The 17,925-nt window shown below is 39.3% G+C and overlaps 1 protein-coding gene across 1 annotated transcript in view; it reads right to left on the bottom strand.

The window, feature by feature from the left end:
- Positions 1-2,010: 2,010 nt before the first annotated feature.
- The window catches only part of TMEM200A (transmembrane protein 200A), a 74,057-nt gene continuing 58,142 nt past the window's right edge, over positions 2,011-17,925 (bottom strand). The window contains exon 2 of the mRNA XM_079938840.1: positions 2,011-6,458. Within this exon, the coding sequence (XP_079794966.1) occupies positions 4,967-6,442 (1,476 nt within the window). The 5' untranslated portion in view covers positions 6,443-6,458 and the 3' untranslated portion in view covers positions 2,011-4,966. The remainder of the gene's footprint in view (positions 6,459-17,925) is intronic.

Raw genomic sequence — 17,925 nt, 5'->3', positions numbered from 1 at the left:
CCCTGGTGCCATCGTCCTGGGAGAAAGAGCATATAGAGAGAAACCACCTGAATTACTTCAGTCTGAATTCAGGTCACAAAGCACTTAACTCATCCAATGGGGATCCTATATCAAGTTTATGTACCCTATTATTGACATAAGGTCTAAAACAGGATTCCATATAAGGTGGGGGAAGGGTAACAGGGCAATTCATTGAAAGTAAGAGACAGAATAATCTGTGTATGGCTCTTACGGTTCCTACTTAGGGAACAAATGATTAAGATCTTTGAACAATCTAAATACCATAGCAGTTGAATATATACCACCGGGCAGGTCAACGTTTTAATATTTAAAATGCTATGAGTAAAATTTTGGTAAACTGGTGGATTTTTTTTAAGAACCTATTTTACTTCTTTTAGTTATTCATGGTGTGTTCCTGTAATGATTAAAAAGGGTTAAATTTGAACTGCTAAAACAAGTAGCTAAAAACTTATCTTCATCTAGTAAATTGTTAAATGCTGGCGTAATATCCACTTTGATACAAAGTTGTGCTAAAAATGGTTTTTTTTAATGATTTTTACTGATTACCACTGTTTCTTCTAAAATTATGTAGATGGGAACACTAATTTGAGCCTGAAAGCTTTTATAATCGATGGTTACTTCTAAGCCAACTATAGGGTTTCTATTTTTTATTATGTATAAAAATCAGTACTTCCTACTTCAAAAAAGCGCTACTTATACTTACATTAAGATTATCAGTGTTAACCTAAATCTAAAATTGACCATACATTCTGCTTTGGGCCACCTGCCATCACCTAGTATAGACACCTTTGACCCTGCTTATGAGTCTGCTGACTACTGGCTCATGGGTCTGAAGCAGTTCATCTGGACTGGGGGAAAACATTAGTTCATTATGGCTGCTGTAACAAATTATACAAAAATAGTGGATTAAAACGACATGTATTTCTTCTCTTACAATTCCAGAGGCCGCAAGTCCAAAATCATTTTCACTGCGCTAAAGTCAAGGTCAACCAGCAGGGCTGGTTCCTAGAGAGGCACTGAGGGCAGAATCCACTTCCTTGGTTTTACCAGCTTCTAGAGCTTCCTTCTTTGTATTTCTTGGCTCATGGCTCCTCCCTCCATCTTTAAAGCCAGGATCTTGGCCTTCCATTCTCTAGCTGCTTGGGTCACATCATCGTCTCCTCTGCTTCCTTCTTACAAGGACCTTTGTGATTACACTGGGCCCACCTGAATAATCCAGGATAATCTCCCCCACTTTAAGATCTTTAACTTAGAGTTGCAAGTCCATTTTGCCATATGGGACATGGACACTTTTAGAGGACTTTTATTCACTCTACCACAGGGGGTATACTTGGGGGGTAGGGTGGGGGCAGTGTGAAGCTTGAAGAACTCTTAGGTGACACTTTCAGACAGTAATAGCTCACATATGTTGAGTGTTTGCTATGGGCCCACGCAGGCACCATCCTGGATCCCCTATGAGCATCAAGCCATTTAATCTATAGCAATGGATCTTCATCCCAAGGCACCAGGAACCCAGGACTTTTAGAGTTAGAAAGGACTGTAAAATTTATGTTCTTACCCGTCTCGTTTCCCACTTGAGGAATGAAGGCTTGAAATTAAGAAATTAATTGAAATTGAATTAATTGAAATGCAGAGATGAAGTGATTTATTCAAGGCTACACAGCGAGGGTGGCAAAGCCATTGGGGGCATACTGTGCTCTTGTCACCTAATCCAGGCTAAGAACACGCAGCTTTCCTGCTTCTCAAGGGCACACCTCATGTGATGGGCACAACCCCAAATTCGTTGTTTAAATCCTAACCCCCGTACCTCAGAATGTAACCCTATTTGGAGATAGGGCCTTTTAAAAGGTAATTAAGGTGAAATAAGGCCTCTAGGGTAGGGCCTGAATCCAGCATGACTGGTGTGGTCATAAGGCAAAGATACACCAGAGACACACAGTGAGAGAGTAGCTTCTGCAAGCCAAGAAGACAGGCCTCAGGACAAGCCAAATACCTTGATCTTGCATTTCAGACCTGGAGAAAATAAATTTCTCTTGTTTAAGCCACCCAATCTGTGGTATTTTATATGGTAGCCTGAGCAAACTAATATACCCTGGATAGGCCACAGGCCTTAGAAACTCTTTGGACTAGAGGCAGCTAGTTCATGGTCCAGATTCCTGGGGTTTCCCAGAGGAAGAAATGGAGTTTGTAAGTAATCTGCAATATTTATAAAAGCCTAAGGGAAATGCACAAAATAGAGTCTAACTAAAATTCCAGGTTCCATTGCTTTGGGGTGGAATTACATCAAGTCAATACGGCGACATCAGCTATTTCATATGCATCTAAAATTTTACTTAGCAACATGTCTTTGATTAATTTAAAATAAGAAAATTATTTATTGTTTAATAAACTTGGTTTGTCTGGTAAGTAAAAACTCAGGCTTTTTGATGGAGTGGAGGCTGAACAGAAATCTCTGCTTTGAGCTCCCAATTCCTTTATTCAAATCTTCCAAGACCCATGCTGTTTAATCCTCTTCAAATTGCTAGAGCTCTTTCAGGGGTGAGCTGAACAAATTATATGGCTTTAGTCATTTGTCACATCAGGGGTGTTGTGAGCCATTGTTTTCAGATCTGGGAGTATCACTGACATTTGCTAGATGCTATGTATCTGGTTATCTTCCTGAAAGTCAATGAAATTTTAAGTGAAAATCATCCTAAGTATATTAGTCAGTGTTCTCCAGAGAAACTAAACCAATAGAAGATCAGATAGATAGATAGATCGATAGATCGATAGATAGATAGATAGGTAGATAGACATTTATATATATACACACACACACATATATTTATTTTGAAGGATTGTCTCTGGAGCCAAGAAATCCTACTCTCTGCCATCTGCCTGCAAGCTAGAGAGGCCCAGGAAAGCAAGTGGTAGTTCTAGCCCAAACTCGAAGACCAAAAAACCAAGGGAGCCAATGGCATAAGTCCCAGTCTGAGTCCAAAGGCCTGAAGACCAGGAGCACTGATGTCCTAGGGCAGGAGAAAGTGGATGCCCCAGCTCAAGTAGAGGGAGGGAATTCATCCTTCCTCTGCCTTTTTGTCCTGTTCAGGCCTTCGGTGGATTGGATTAGATCCACCTGCATCGGCGAGGGCAATTATCTTTACTCAGTCTACCAACTGAAATGCTAGTCTCTTCGGGAGACACCCTAACAGACACACCTAGAAATCTGGACATCCCTTAGCCCAGTCAACTTGACACATAAAATTAACCATCACATCCAAATAACAAAATATGAAAATAGCTTAATACAACAGGTGGATGGACCTAGCTCTTTAACCTAATAGAAGCAAAAGAAAAAAGCCAGAGCACCCAATGCAGATGCTAGGGTATCAAGCCCCTTCAGTACGATGTATCTGAAAGTTTGAAAAATGGTACTTTGAACAGAAATGTATTTTATTCAAAAAATAATAGAAATGTATGAAGAACACACACTAGTATTAAGACTGGAGGTTTATTAAATGCTTTATCGTAAAGTATTAAGCCCACTCCATTACAATACACAGGCTTGATGTTCTAACAAGTAACACTGTGCCTCAGTCCAAGGAAGCTCGTGATGCTAATACAAGGTGGAATTGTGGGGAGCTACAAATACAAAGATATCTTCCTTCTCCTCTTCCACAACAACTGCAATACTGATGTTCAGAAATGTGTATGCATTGGGAAAAACTTGTAAAATTTCCTGAGTGTTCTGTCAAACAATTTTTTAAAATTAGGTTACCTTAATGGAAAACATGAAAATTTTCTGATGGAAAATGCATTTTAATATTTATTATCTTCAATAACTGAGAACCACAATCCAAAATATCTATTACACCATAAGAAAGTCTTCAGAGTTACCATATGGCTTTCTAGCATAAGGTAAATGTCAAGGCAATGTATCAAGGACTAAATCTTCTTCAACCACCAACTTAGTGATATGCAAAGATAAAAGAAATGTCAAGGTTAGCTGATTATCTTCCAAATAACAGGATCTAAAAGATATTGGGGGAAAACAAGGATGTGGGAGTGAGTGGATATTAGATGATAAGAGAGACGGCTAGGAAAAGGTACTGAGACTAGTTAGCATTAACTAGCATGTATTTTTATTCATTAGTCAATCTTTTCTTCATATATATAATTATTTCAAGATAGCACTTCTAAACACTAAATTGGTTCATTCATTTTTCAAGTCAGTTGCAAAGAAATTTTGATTCTGAATATCTAAAGTTATAGCTGAGCATTTTGATATTTACCCCTAAGAATATCTGGCATTCTCAGCCATGGCTCTTGAATACATGGTTTCTTAGTAAAATATCACTAAAATAGAACTGATGTTGAAAAAAATACTACCTACCTAGAGCTCAGGGTACTAGTCACAACCAAACTCCACCAATTCTTGTCAATTAGCTACTCAGTACTAAGCCAATTTACCCGATTCACATTATTAGCTTGCACAGAAGCTAGATCTTTTTCCTTTTAAATAATTTAACCAATCCTATATAAAAGCAAATTTTCAGAAAATGACACCTAAGATTAGCATTGAATTTGGCACTTCTAGTCTACACTTTGGTACCCTGCCTCTTCTAAACTGGACACTTTGCTCCATGAATATGACCATCCGTGAAAGAACTTTAAAGTAAAGAATAGGAACTTTAATTTGGATGGAAGTATTTTGTATTCATATTAATGAAAGAACCCATGCGCTCAAGGGAACGGAAAAAAATAAATTCATATGCAGTAATATAGAGTACTGCAATCCTAAGTAATCCAAACATATAACCATCTCCATTACAGAATTAAGCAGCCAGGTCTAATATACTACAAACCATTTGATTAAAAAGGCTTATAACCAAGGCTTTAACAAGGGAACACTGGTGAAAATAGGTTTAGAATATAGAGCCTTGTAAAATAAGATCTTTTTTCAACATTAAAACCTTGTTTCAGAAGTTCCCCGCTTCAAGTTGTTACTCAAAAACTCATCATGTTCGAAACTCAAATTGTTGTGAGACCTTGAAATCATAAGAAGCTTCTCCTTATTGGTAAAGTCTTTCTTGACTGCAGCCTGGGGTACAAGCAGCCTCTCCATCGGGTCCTCTTTGTTCTCTAGTTTCATGTATCCTTTGCTGTTGCTTCGATCCAACCGAGGCCAGCTTGGATGTTTCCGTTGTTCTGCCTGAACGGTTAAGGTGGAGTGACCCCGGTCTAAGTCTAAGGATTTCGAGTGTGACGAGAGCAAATGCAAGGATGTGTTGGACCCAAACTGTCTTCTAGCATCCCCAGGAGACAAGAGCTGTCCAGCCCCAGGTCCAAGGGCCACAGAGGACTTGTACTGACTTGACAGTGACTCCCCAACGGAATTATTCCTTGGGAGCATCATACTGACTGGCTGGAAGGACTGACTGGTATTGGGCAAAGGGACCATAAGGGAGTCCATTGACAAATTCCTCGACCTACTTTTGAGGTTGTCAGCATCCTCAGTGATGTTATCTATACTGGGCTCATCAATAACGCAATTATTAAGTTTGATCACGGGCAATGTAAAAGTACTGATGGACGATGACACAATTGACTTGGTTTCACATTTCTTAGGGCCACTGGTCTTATCATCAGTTGTCTGGGAAGGAGGTGGATAGAGACCACAAACAGAGTTAGAGCTGTCAGAGAGCAAAGGTGGCATAAGATGTCCAAAACTCTTACTTTCATTTCTCACCAGCTCGTCCTCCTCCACAGAGCTGTCCATCCGAAAACTGCTCCTAAAACCTGAAAAAGAAGCAATGGTATTTGCTGCCAGTCTCGAGGCACAGGAGTTCCCATTCTGTTTTACTTCCGTTTCCCCCATTAGACCAGGGTAGATGCCATTCATATGCTTTTGCTCCTTGATTCTTAGCGTGTGGATGTCGATGACTGTGGAATAGATATCCCTCATGTGTATGACTTTTGTTTCTTTGTCACGGTTCTCGTGAAGAATGGCGTTAGCACAAATGAAAATGAAAATGCCAATCCCCATTGTGAAAGGGCCAAGCATTTTCATGTTATCAGAATGCAAATGCTGCTCAAAGAAGCGAACCACCACACCACCTTGGCTCCGGATGACCTGAGTTTCGTTTGTTGACAATGTCGTCTCAGCATCGATAAAACGTTCTTTTTGAGGCCAATATCCAAGGACTGCCATTGCGATTCCTACAATGGAGATAAGGACTCCTAAAATGAGGAAGAAACCAGATGGGGAATAAAGCCGGATTTTGCCGCGAACAACCACGACATCGGCCCGAGGTCGACGCCTGGCCGGTTTCTTCTCCTGGGCGGCAGGCGACGGGCTGAGGTTGACATGATGCTGTGATCTGGCGGAGTCTTGCCTCTTCAAGGCGGCCAGGCCTGTTATCACTCCACCAGTTGCTATCATAGTTCAGTCTTTTATGCTGAAAAGAAGAGAAAAAGACGACAGTCTTAAGTATGTTCTGAGGTATGCACAGCAGTTCAGCACTTGTTTATATAAGACGTTATGGAAAAACCCGAGCGAACGTTTTGGCCAACGCTGTATATTGTTGTTATTGCTTCATGTAATGCAATGGGGCCGAGGAATAAGGCTTTAATTTGGGTAGAAGTTTTGTTTATTGACTAATGTAAAATTCTGGAGATTTCCTTTTTTGGCTGAATTAGTGTTTCTATTATTAATGAAATGTGAGCTCAAGGTATATTTTACTTAAATAATTTTATCACTTATCATATAAAACAGTTCCTTGGTCACAAGATACACATATTCTCTATCTCTGTCTCTCTCTCTCTCTCTGTCTCTCTCTCACACACACACATCATCCTTCATTATCTGTTATTTTAAAGAAACAGAAAAATCCAGAACACTTAATAGGCCCCAAACAAACTCTAGATTTACAAATAGAATACATTCCAGCAACTCACAGTTCTAAGACCATTCTTGTGAAGGTCACCAATGAACACTTACCTACCACGTTTAATTTCTCCTGCTCAATTCTCATCTTCCTCACTTCTCTCTTTCCATGGATATTACCTGACCCTTCCTTTCTTGAAACTCTCTCTTGTCCAGCTTTTTATGCTACTAAGTCTTCTGCCTCTTCCCTGACCTCACTGACTATTTCGATTCTGGCTCATCTTCTCTCACCTACAAGTAGACCACCTTCCCTCCAGTGTCCTGTCCTTGGCCATCTTCTCTTTATGCTCCCCCTTGGTATTCATTTTCCCTCCCACGCTTTCCACCATTTCCTTTAAGCTAATGAGTCCCAAGTCTGTATTTCAAACTGTAGCCTGAGTTTCAATTTCACATTTCCAGCTCTCCACTGGGGGACATATATATGTACATTGATGCTCCTCTAGCAAAGCTGAACTCACCTTCCATCCCACAGCACACAGAGCTGGACTCACCTTCCACCCATACTACTTGACTTGTCTGACTTTTTCAATGCTCTCAGTTCTCAGGCTTGACTCTCCATAGTTACCTTTAACTCCTCCCTTCCTTCTTCCTCTCATCTTCCAATCAGGTTCTAACTCCTAGAAATGTTCACTATAGAATGTCTCTCAGTTCTACCCCTTCATTCCAATCCTGCTCTTCCCAGCCTAGTGCAGGTCTTATGAACTCTTACTAGACCATTATAATAACTTCCCAACTGGTCTTCCAAACTCCATTTCTCTTCCTCCACAATCAAGCTCACACGCTGAGGGCAAATTAATTATCCTAAAATACAGTTCCAAAGTTGTTTAAAGAGTGGAAGAATGGATAAAATATTCCCCACTACCTACCAAAGTTTTAATCTGGGATTTCAAACCCATGAATTCAACTACTGCATTTAGCTTCATCTCCAGCTGCTCTCTTTCATTTACAAAAACTAAAACGCAACCATATTGCCTGTACTCCATACTATACCATTTCTGAGACTCCATTAATAATGTTTCATCTGTCTAGATCCCCCTTTTCACATATTTCACATATTATCATCTGGCTAATCACTGAAGCTGATATTCCACTTCCTTTGTAAAGCCTTCTCTGACTCACTAAGCAAACTCCTACACGCGTTCATTCCTCAGAACACTTTAGCAAGTGTTCTACGGCACTCGCCATATTATAATGTCTTAGTTCTTCCACTTCTTGTGGTCAAACATCCAGTTCAATCCACACTTTTATTATCAGAAATATTTAATATAATACCTTACACATAGCTAGTGTCAAGAGATATTTGCTAAAATGCTCAGTAAGGGAGTAATACTTTTCCTGAGATTTGCTATATAATCATAATATTACTATACTAACTTTCCTAGTTAAAAATTTGAACAAATTTAATACCAAAATAAACAGCAACATTTTGTGACTTGGTAAAGTAGTTGTCATCATTTGTGATGAATAGCTCTCAAGCGGCCAAATCTGGCTGGTAGAAAACAGAGAATATTTTAAGACCCACAAGGTCTCTGGCAAAGTTCTGAGAGGGTTGCTTCATGGCATCGAATTCTGTCTTGCAAAATCAAGCTCTCCCTTTGAATTTCTATTTATGATTTTTGAATTGTCCTTAAATAACAGGGTCGTGGATGGTATCTATAGTTTTAGCTAGCTGAACTGGCTGGTGAGTAAATCTAGCCTTCGTTGGAATTGTAAGTTAGATTAAAGTTAGTTGAATATTGGAAGAACAAACCATATTATAACCCATAGCTCTAGTCTGTGAAATTTATCAAAGTATACATACCGTAGCTTAGAACCTTTGCCAAACCTTGGCTAAAACAAAGCTTAGTGTCAACCTACGTTTTCTTGAACCAAAAACAGTTTCGAGCTCTTGAAAAAAATGCTTAGATTACATAGGAGCCATCTAACTCAATTATTTCCATAATGGCAGGATAAGAATTTTTTCTAAACTCTTTCTGAATAGAATGAAAACAAGGGCAAAAGACTCGCATCTGGTTTAAAAGCAGCCTCGGTGAATTCCCATTCCATACACATTCCCAGTCCTTCCCAACTTGGGAAAACATTTTCTGCTAGTGATGCCATTTTCTATTCCTGAAGCTGATAGAGAAAAAGGGGCTGGAAGAGAAAAAAAATAGTTTGAGAAATACAGATGAGGAGAGAAGGTGGAAAAGTGCAGTGAGTGACTGGGCTCTTCTGTAAGCAAGCAAAGCCAGTCAGAAGAGACAGGAAGAAAAAGCAAGGGCCGTTTAAGAGTGTGAGTGAAGGGAGGAAAGATTCCTGGAGGAGTTGATAAATCGAGATGAGACTGAGGGGGAGACAGAGGCTCACACAGCTTCTTCAGCCAGTCTGCCCTGGCCAGCCGGACAGGGGCACCAACACGCCCAAGGATCGGCAAGCTCAGGGTGGGTGTCTGTCCTCCCTCAATTCCAATCCAGGCAATTCAACACTACGTGAGCCTCTCTTGGGATTCAGGACCCCAAACTGACCCTGAGTTGGCAAAGCAAAAGTGCGCAAACTCAGTCCCTGCTTCAAAGAGCTTGCAAGCTAATGAAGGGGCTCATACACCTACATAAAACATAAGGTGGTAACCCCTAGAATACAAGTTTCAATCAGGGAGGACCTTGACAACAGGCTTCATGCAGGCGAGAGCATTCTAACATTTATCACGGTAAAAAAATCACGTGAATGGTACTTCGGGTAAGGTCAAGAAAAAGAAAGGCTGGGGAACAGAGCTCTGCCCAGCCTTTGGCACCCAGCGCGGCACTGAGGGAGGGAACCAGGCAAGGCTAGAGAGGGAGGGGGAGGGCCAGGTCTTGGGAGGGAGTAAGAGTCATTCCCGAATGCTTGAATGCTACACTCACACTCAGTGGAGTTGGAGGAAGATGCAAAACACAGTTGTTGCCATCTTAGGAAAATGAATCTCAACTTGTAGATGAAAGCCGTAATGAGGGACTGATATTGGGAAATAGCACGAGGATGCTAAAGGCAGCTTTGCAATAAGAAACTTAGTGAAACTATAAAACCTAGAGGCAGTGAATGCACAGGCCTCAGCATCTTCAAACTGCGATGTCAGCTTGGTCCAATGTGTTCAGTACATGCAAAAACAGCTAAGTCTACTTCTTTATTTATGCCGCAAAGCCACATCTCTTCCATCCTACACTTTATGACTTTTCTTCTTTTGCTGGTGGTGAAGGGATTGGAGTATAGGGACCCCGTTCACTACAGTTTTCTTATTGTAACAAATCATAGCATCCTTCTAAGTTTTAATAATAACAATAACAATAATCGTAATAATAGCTAACACACAGTGCTCATAGGCACCACTCGAAGTGTTTTAGGTATAAGAACATATTTATTCTCACAGCAATTCTGGAGGTGGACACAATCATTATGATCTCTATTTTGCAGATGATAAAACTGAGGCTCAGAGAGTTTAGGTGACTTGCCTAAGGTCACACAGCTCAGAGGTGGCTCCAGAGCGTATGCTCCTACAGAATTTGAGAAGGGGATGGGCCTCTAAATTTGCTCTGAATTTGCTTTTGCTTGAGGTCTTCTTTCCCTGTCTGTTTTCTTATTTTGATTCCTGTTTCTGCCAGAACACCAGACTCTAAAGAATGCTTTGTGCCTTTAAAACTGTGACTATGAACCAACTGACTTCCACTTCCATTTCATGGGGAGTAGATGAGGGTGAAGACCCGTCCTTGGGTGAGCACTGGCCTCTCACATCTGTCTAGATCACCTTCAGCATATGAAGGTGCAGACTCAGAACAGACCACTGTCCACCCTGACTCCCCTCCTTACTCTACCATCCTGGGTAGGGTAGGGCTGGGCCTTATTTCCTCAAAAATCCAAGTGAAGAATTTTTCTACAATCAATTTCGTTTTGTTAACTTGGGCACAGAGCTTTTGTTTATCAGTCTCTCTGGATCCAAGGCTTCACCCAAACTTCTGAAACTTGAAGAAAGCCCTGTGGCATTCCCCTCGAGACCGCCTCCTAGGTGGACATTGTTAATTTATGTAAATATTCATTCACGTAATCAGTAAAAACTGATATCTGGTATTGTAGTAGATATAGGGCTCAAAATATGTGTCCTGGCCTAAAGAATATAATGATTAGCAGCTATTTTTTTGAGGGAGTCATTCAACTAGCCTAACGAGAGGGTCAGCTACACTCAGTGTCTCCGTATTCTCCAAAGAGATATCACGGTTTTGTCAAACGCCAAGCTAAAAGACAGATATTCTTCTGTTAACAATACAAAACAAAAAAAATTAGTTCGGGTTTTTAGCTACATATCAATTGTCCTATTTTTCATTCTCAGTGTTCATAAATCAGCTACAATCTTTCTAGCAACAGCTATAAAGATCAGCAGCTTAAATTTCACACAACACACCTGCTTCTTCACTGTGCAAACCAGGATCCTGTTGGGCTATCTCCAGGCCTTTGCCATCGTACCCACTCATCGAAGAGCTCAGAAATCATCAGTAGGAATTCAATTTCATTTGCTACCTTTCTCACTACAGACGCAGACTCTTGCATTCTTTCAAGCACACTTAACATCTACTCGTCTACCTTGGGCTCATCTCTCCTCTGGACCATGTTTATTGTACACCTTTCAGCTGAAAGCTCTTTCTCCTTGACTAGGAGGATTTCTGCCTGTGTATCACGTATCAACACTACACCATCGCATCTAACTGTCAGGTGTATCCTCTCCTATTCTTGCTCTGATTATACTTCTAAAAGTCTTATTGTTGTTGTCCTTTACCCTTTTTACAAGTTTAAGCACATTCTGGAATTTGCTTTTCACAGCCCTAATCCATACAAGTTTTGAATATTCACAGCCCCATGGAAGTTTATTTCTGTACACTTAAGTCTTCTTCTGACCACACTGACCTACTATTCTCACCACACATGAGCCTGTTATACACCAGATGTGATTCTAAATGCATTCACGTGCTCATATCTAAGGTAATGGTAAGTAAATAGACTTGCAGAGTTGAAAGCTTTAGAAGACTTTGAATCCAGACATTCCTTTTAGCCAGCTAAAAACAGGAATGTTGTCTAAGATCTAACAATGAATCAGCAGAAAGAATAGGATTGCAATTTAAGTTTTCAGACTCCCAGGCCAGTGTTCATTCTTGGTTAGATATTCCTCTTTGTATTATTTTTCATGCTATCTTCCAATGCCTTGCTCAGTGCCTGGAATGTAGTTAAGTGCTCAGCAAGTTTATTTGTTGACTGTGAACTGCCTTGTTGAAGGCTTGACTATGACTGAAATATGCTAGTAACTAGGGACACAAAGATAACGACACCCGATCCTTGATTTCAAGGAGTATGGGGTCCAGTGGGAAAGCAAAGTACACGTTTAAAGTAGAATGAATGAATTGCTCTGATGGAGCTGTACTAGAGAATGCTCTTCCACACCATCTGGAGGAATCAAGGGAAGCTTCCAAGAAACAGCAGCAAGTCATGGAGACCTGGTGCATCAGTAGGAGTTTGCCATGCAGATTCTAAGTCATTCTCGTTCCTCACTGTTCCACGAGAGTCCTCGCCCTACAGTTTTTCTTCATCTTCTCAGCTGAAGTGTGCCTATTATTTTAAATATATTTGATATTGTCTTATGTATACTTTGAATTTTTATTCTAATCTCGAGGTTTAAAAAGTTGCCAGACAGTGAAGCTATCTGCCAAAAGGAGGTGAAAATTAATCTATGCCTTCAGAACCAAACAAAAGCATTATATTAAAACCCCATGTGGTATCCACAGATGTGACAGATGGAAATATTTTCTGTTCAAGCTAGAACAGTTTTAGGACTTCCTTCCCTGTAGAGACATTTTAAACTTTTAGAGGAGGATTTCTAATCTATATCTTTACCAGAGCTGAAAGAGAAAATGCCTATGGGTGACAGATAGCTCAATCATATTAAAGTTTAAAAAATAAGAATAGAATAGAAATCATTTTTTAATGTGTAGCATAATGGTTTTGCACATGGGCCTTGAAATCAGAAAGACAGGGGTTCACACCCTTGCTCCATCACTTGACAGCCATGCAACCTTGGGCGTGTTGTTTTAAACTTTTCTCCTCTCAGTTCCTTCATGTATAAAATGGCAAAACCCGTCTTTAATACAGAGGATACAGTACACTGGGGGCAGAAGACCTGGGGGGACTTGAATCCCTACACACCACTTAATAGCCATCCTTGAAAAACTGGCTCAACCTTTGGAGCCTCAGTTTCCTCATCTGTAAAACGAGGATAGTATCAATAAGGTTGTTGTAAAGCAAAGGAAATGATAAATGCAAAGCACAGCTCAGTGTCTGGGAACTAAGGTCTACATCAGTGATGTCAGCTGTGTCTGATTTTAAGGTCTTCTTGAGGATAAAATGAAGCATATAAAGTGTTCACTATTACACTTTACAGTAATTCCTCAATAAACAATAGCTATTAACTCTTCATTGTTTATTATTCGTTGCTCAGGTAGGCAAACTAAAAATATATTTTAATATATTGAGTTAAATAATTAATGATGGGTCACTGTACATGGGAAGGAAATTATGACTGCAAGTTTGTCCTGGGATTTAGAGTCAAAAACTATCTGAGTGGCGTCTGTGTATTTTAGTGGCAGAAGCATTAATAATTAGGTGGTTGCAAAGAAGAGTTGAGTGTATGTAAGAGAGAGACAGGTGGGAAATACGTTACAGAAAGAATAAAGCATGATTTTCTTTTCAATTCATTCTATTTGTTGAGATTTGGAGACTTGTCTCTGTCAAAAAATAATAGCAATAATAAAAACAAGGTAGAAAAACCCAAACTAGTTCATCTGCTGTTTTTACTTAGTGATGCAATTAAATCGTATGCCTGAGTAATCTGATGAATTCTGCAAGCACCATTCTGTTTCCATTGGGACACCTGGACATAAAACAGACTGAAAATGAAGAATATGGGTTGGGGATATGAGAACTAGAGAAGATGCTGAAAGGGTGACATAAAGTGAAAATTTACAATATGTGAATTTTGTGACAAAAAGTTTAAGCTATGATTTTATGTACATTCTGAAGACCTTTGCTGGCCTACCATGGAGAGAACGGTTTCTTAATACTTAGTATAGCTCTACTTCCACGTGAATGCTAGAACTAAAGGGAAATACAGAATTTTTTGACAATTAGCAGCATGATACCCAGTCATTAAAGATAAAATATCATTTTATGGTCAAGTACCTCCTAAACATGCAGAAATGCTAGGAATGGAAAATGCACTTGGAAATCTATATATGTTTTTTGTTACTGATGCTTTCATAACCTGCCAGCCTGACAAACTATAAAATATGGGCCTAAACCAATTATGAGCTGTGTAACAATGACGTGGAACAATTTCTTTCCAAGGGCTAAAAGCCAGGAAGCCCATGGAACACAAAAATCTTCAGGAGGCCAAATAACAGATCCATAATGAGCTGTTAGAAAAAACTCTGCTGAGAGCCAGTGGGAGACATTTTCCACAGGAACAGAAGAAATCAGAACCTCTTTCCCCAAAGTAGAAATATACTTCCCGCCCTGGATCCCAGTTCTTCAAATCTGGACAAGTCCTTAGAAGGATTGTCACACTCCCTGTTCACTTTGTTTCCTGACAGGAAGTCGACTTGAAATTGGTGTAAAGAAGCTATCACTAAAGAAGTAACAAATTTACTAAGATGCAGGAAATTAGCTGAGATATTCCTGCATAAAGAGCTGAAGTATTTAAAATCACAAATTGGACTTTTTATGTAGATCCCTGCTCTGCAGAAGAACATATTTCGTAACTTCACTTTCAGGTAGGGTGACCATGTTTTTGAAGACGATATTGGAAAGTGAGACTCTAAAAAGTAGTAATGTCCTTTCCAGTGATTTTAAATGTCTGGAAAATCCAAATACATGCTGACATTCCTATAGGACAAGGGAAAAAGCTGGAGGGCAGTAGGAAGTTTCAATCCCAGTTGCTCCACTTTCTAGCCAATATCTTGTATACGTCTGTCAGTTTTGCATGGAACACAGCTGTGCCAATACCATTAAGGATGCAAAAGGTCTTACCTTCTTCTCTACTGTAAAGAAGGAACCACCTCTCACCAGAGCAAAAACACCATCTGAATTAGCAGTGAGCCATGTCATCTTTTAATCCATACTAACAGTACGGTAGTACATCAAATTTCTTATCAAGTTTTCCAACTGTAGCTTAGTAGCTCTAAGCTACATAGCATTTTTAAAACCCTAGAAAAACATTAGGAAATAGTTCAAAGTCCATCTAGAGAATTTACATTTTTTCCCCATAAGTAAAATCTGAGCAGGATTGCCTTTCAGGCAAAATAGAAAGTGGTATGAAGAGAGGCCTTGTGAGGGATGGCAAGACCAGACTCCACAGCTCGCACTAAAAAAGAATCTATTAAGCTTGGAAATACAGAAGTCCCTTAGCATCTAGGGGACATGTGCCACAGGTCCTTTAGAGAAACTCTACTATTGGTAAACGTATTGAAAAAAACAATACAGGAGGCAGTGGGGATGCATGTAACTATTTTTATTTTCATTTTCTTCCCTCTCTTCTCCTATTTGTACAGGTTAGTGGCAGCAAGGGGAATTGAGGAAAACATATTTTTAGGCTTCCAGTTTAAAAAAAAGTATTTGTTGGCCAGTCTGTGTTTTTCTTATCTTCTCTATTTGGGAATTACTTGTGCTCAAGGTAAAAACCCAACAGTACAAAGTGAAGAAGTCTCTCCCACCCCTGTTTTCTCTAGTTCCCTTTCCCAGAGGTAAGCAGTGTTGGATTTCTCCTAGCTATTTCCAGAGAGGGGGGAGAATATTTTCTCATTTGGTTTTTCACAATTGATTTATACAAGTTGTTTATATACTGAAGAAATCAGCTCTCTGGTAGTGATATGCCTGGCAAACATATTCAGTTTATATTTTTACTTTTTTTCATTGTATCTCTAACCAAACAGAAGACTCCAATTGTATGTGGTTAACCTTATCAGTATGTTGATTGATGGCCTCATATAATCATTAGAAAGACCTTCTTCAATGTTAGATTATATTAAAAATTTTCCCATGTTTTCTTCTAATAATTTTATATGCCAATTCTCTTCCATTTTAATTTTCTGATGTATCTGGAATTCCTTTTTGTGTAAGAACTGAGATAGGGATCTACTTTGTTCACAGGTAATCAGTCACTCCTTTCTCGATTTGAAATGCTACTTCCATTACGTATTACTTTCATATATCAGTACTATATACCAAATCTCATGTGCATATGGATCAATATTAAGAGAATGACATATATACATTAATATGTATAAAATGGATAAATAATAAGAACCTGCTGTATAAAAAAATAAAATAAAATTCAAAAACAAAAAAGACTTACCATTCTGTTCCATTAATCAGTCTATTAGTTTGCCAGAACCAAACTCATTTAATTACCATTTGTATTAAAATACATATTTGAATATCTGATAAGATTAGCCCATTCTCATTCTCCTTTGCCAAAAGTTTCTTGTCTATTGTTACACATTTTATGTTGCCTACGAACTTTAGAATTTGATTTTTAAAAATCCGGTTAGTATTTTTATTGGGATCATGCTAAATTTCTACATAACTATAGGGAAACTTGGCGTTGTTGTACCACAGCAGCATTTTATCTAAAAGGTTTTATTTTATAGTTTTTTTAAACATAGATCTTTCTTAATTTGTGTTACTTTTTATTTCTTGGGTATTTTGTCACTGGGTTTCTATTGCACATTGGTGTGTTTTCTGTCAGTATCATTTCTATCTTCAAGTGATTGTTGTTTGGATGTAGGAAGGCTACTGATTTTTGTACATTAATTTAGTACTAAGCTACTTTACTGAACTCGCTCACTTAAATAAAAAACTTTTCAGTTCATTCTCTTAGTTCTAGAAATATAATTATGTCATCCAGATATATTTTTGCCTCCCCTTTCCCATTTTTTTTTTTTTTTTGCGGTACCGGGCCTCTCACTGTTGTGGCCTCTAACGTTGCAGAGCACAGGCTCAGTGGCCATGGCTCACAGGCCCAGCCGCTCCGCGGCATGTGGGATCTTCCTGGACCGGGGCACGAACCCGCGACCCCTGCATCGGCAGGCGGACTCTTAACCACTGCGCCACCAGGGAAGCCCCCCTTTCCCACTTTTAAACCTACAATTGCTATTATCTAACTATCCCCCACTACCCAGAGAGCAAAGGTAAACAAGTACACAACAGGAATGACATGGACATCCTTGCCTCGCTCCTATTGAATGGGAATGCCTACTGTTTCACCCCTGAAAAAGTACCAATCAATGCCTGTTTTAACTAAGACTTTTTACCTAGAATTCCAGGAGACAAAATTAACTGATTCAGAGCTGCTGAGGGAGAGGACAACAGAGAAAATGGGCAAAGGGCAGAAAAGAAGGAAGAGGGAAAGGTGGGAAAAGTGGAGGACAAGATGGAGAAACGTATTGGGGGAGAAAATTATGGGTTATTAGTGCAAACATTAACTATCTGAAAGCATGAACAACTCCTGTATATTTCCTTAAAGGTCCTTACTTCTTTTCATCTCTTCTTTTAAAGAAACATTTATATAAGGACAGGAATTGTCCTCCTGGGTTTGCTGGGATGACTGAATCTTCTACAAATCCCGACTCTAAATAAATATATTAGCTAAAAGGGAAAAGTTGAGAAGAATGATAGACTGTATGAAATGTCAGCAATATGAAAAAGACTGGAAAGAATGCTTAGCAGTAAAAATGATTCAAGAGAGACCTAACCTAACATCAACAGGGGATAAAACTGTGTTTCTAAAAACATTACACAGGCACATTACGACTTTCTACAAGGGTAGGGTATTTGGGGATCATGGCTAAGATATTTTTAGCTTCAAATATCAGTTATACTTTAGAATGGTTTGCTTCATTGGTAATTTCCTGTGAGAGATAGCAATCCAAGAG

Source organism: Stenella coeruleoalba (genome assembly GCF_951394435.1).
Source record: "Stenella coeruleoalba genome assembly, chromosome: 12".
In the NCBI taxonomy this organism is placed as follows: domain Eukaryota; kingdom Metazoa; phylum Chordata; class Mammalia; order Artiodactyla; family Delphinidae; genus Stenella; species Stenella coeruleoalba.
This window is presented reverse-complemented; position numbering and strand designations above follow the sequence as displayed.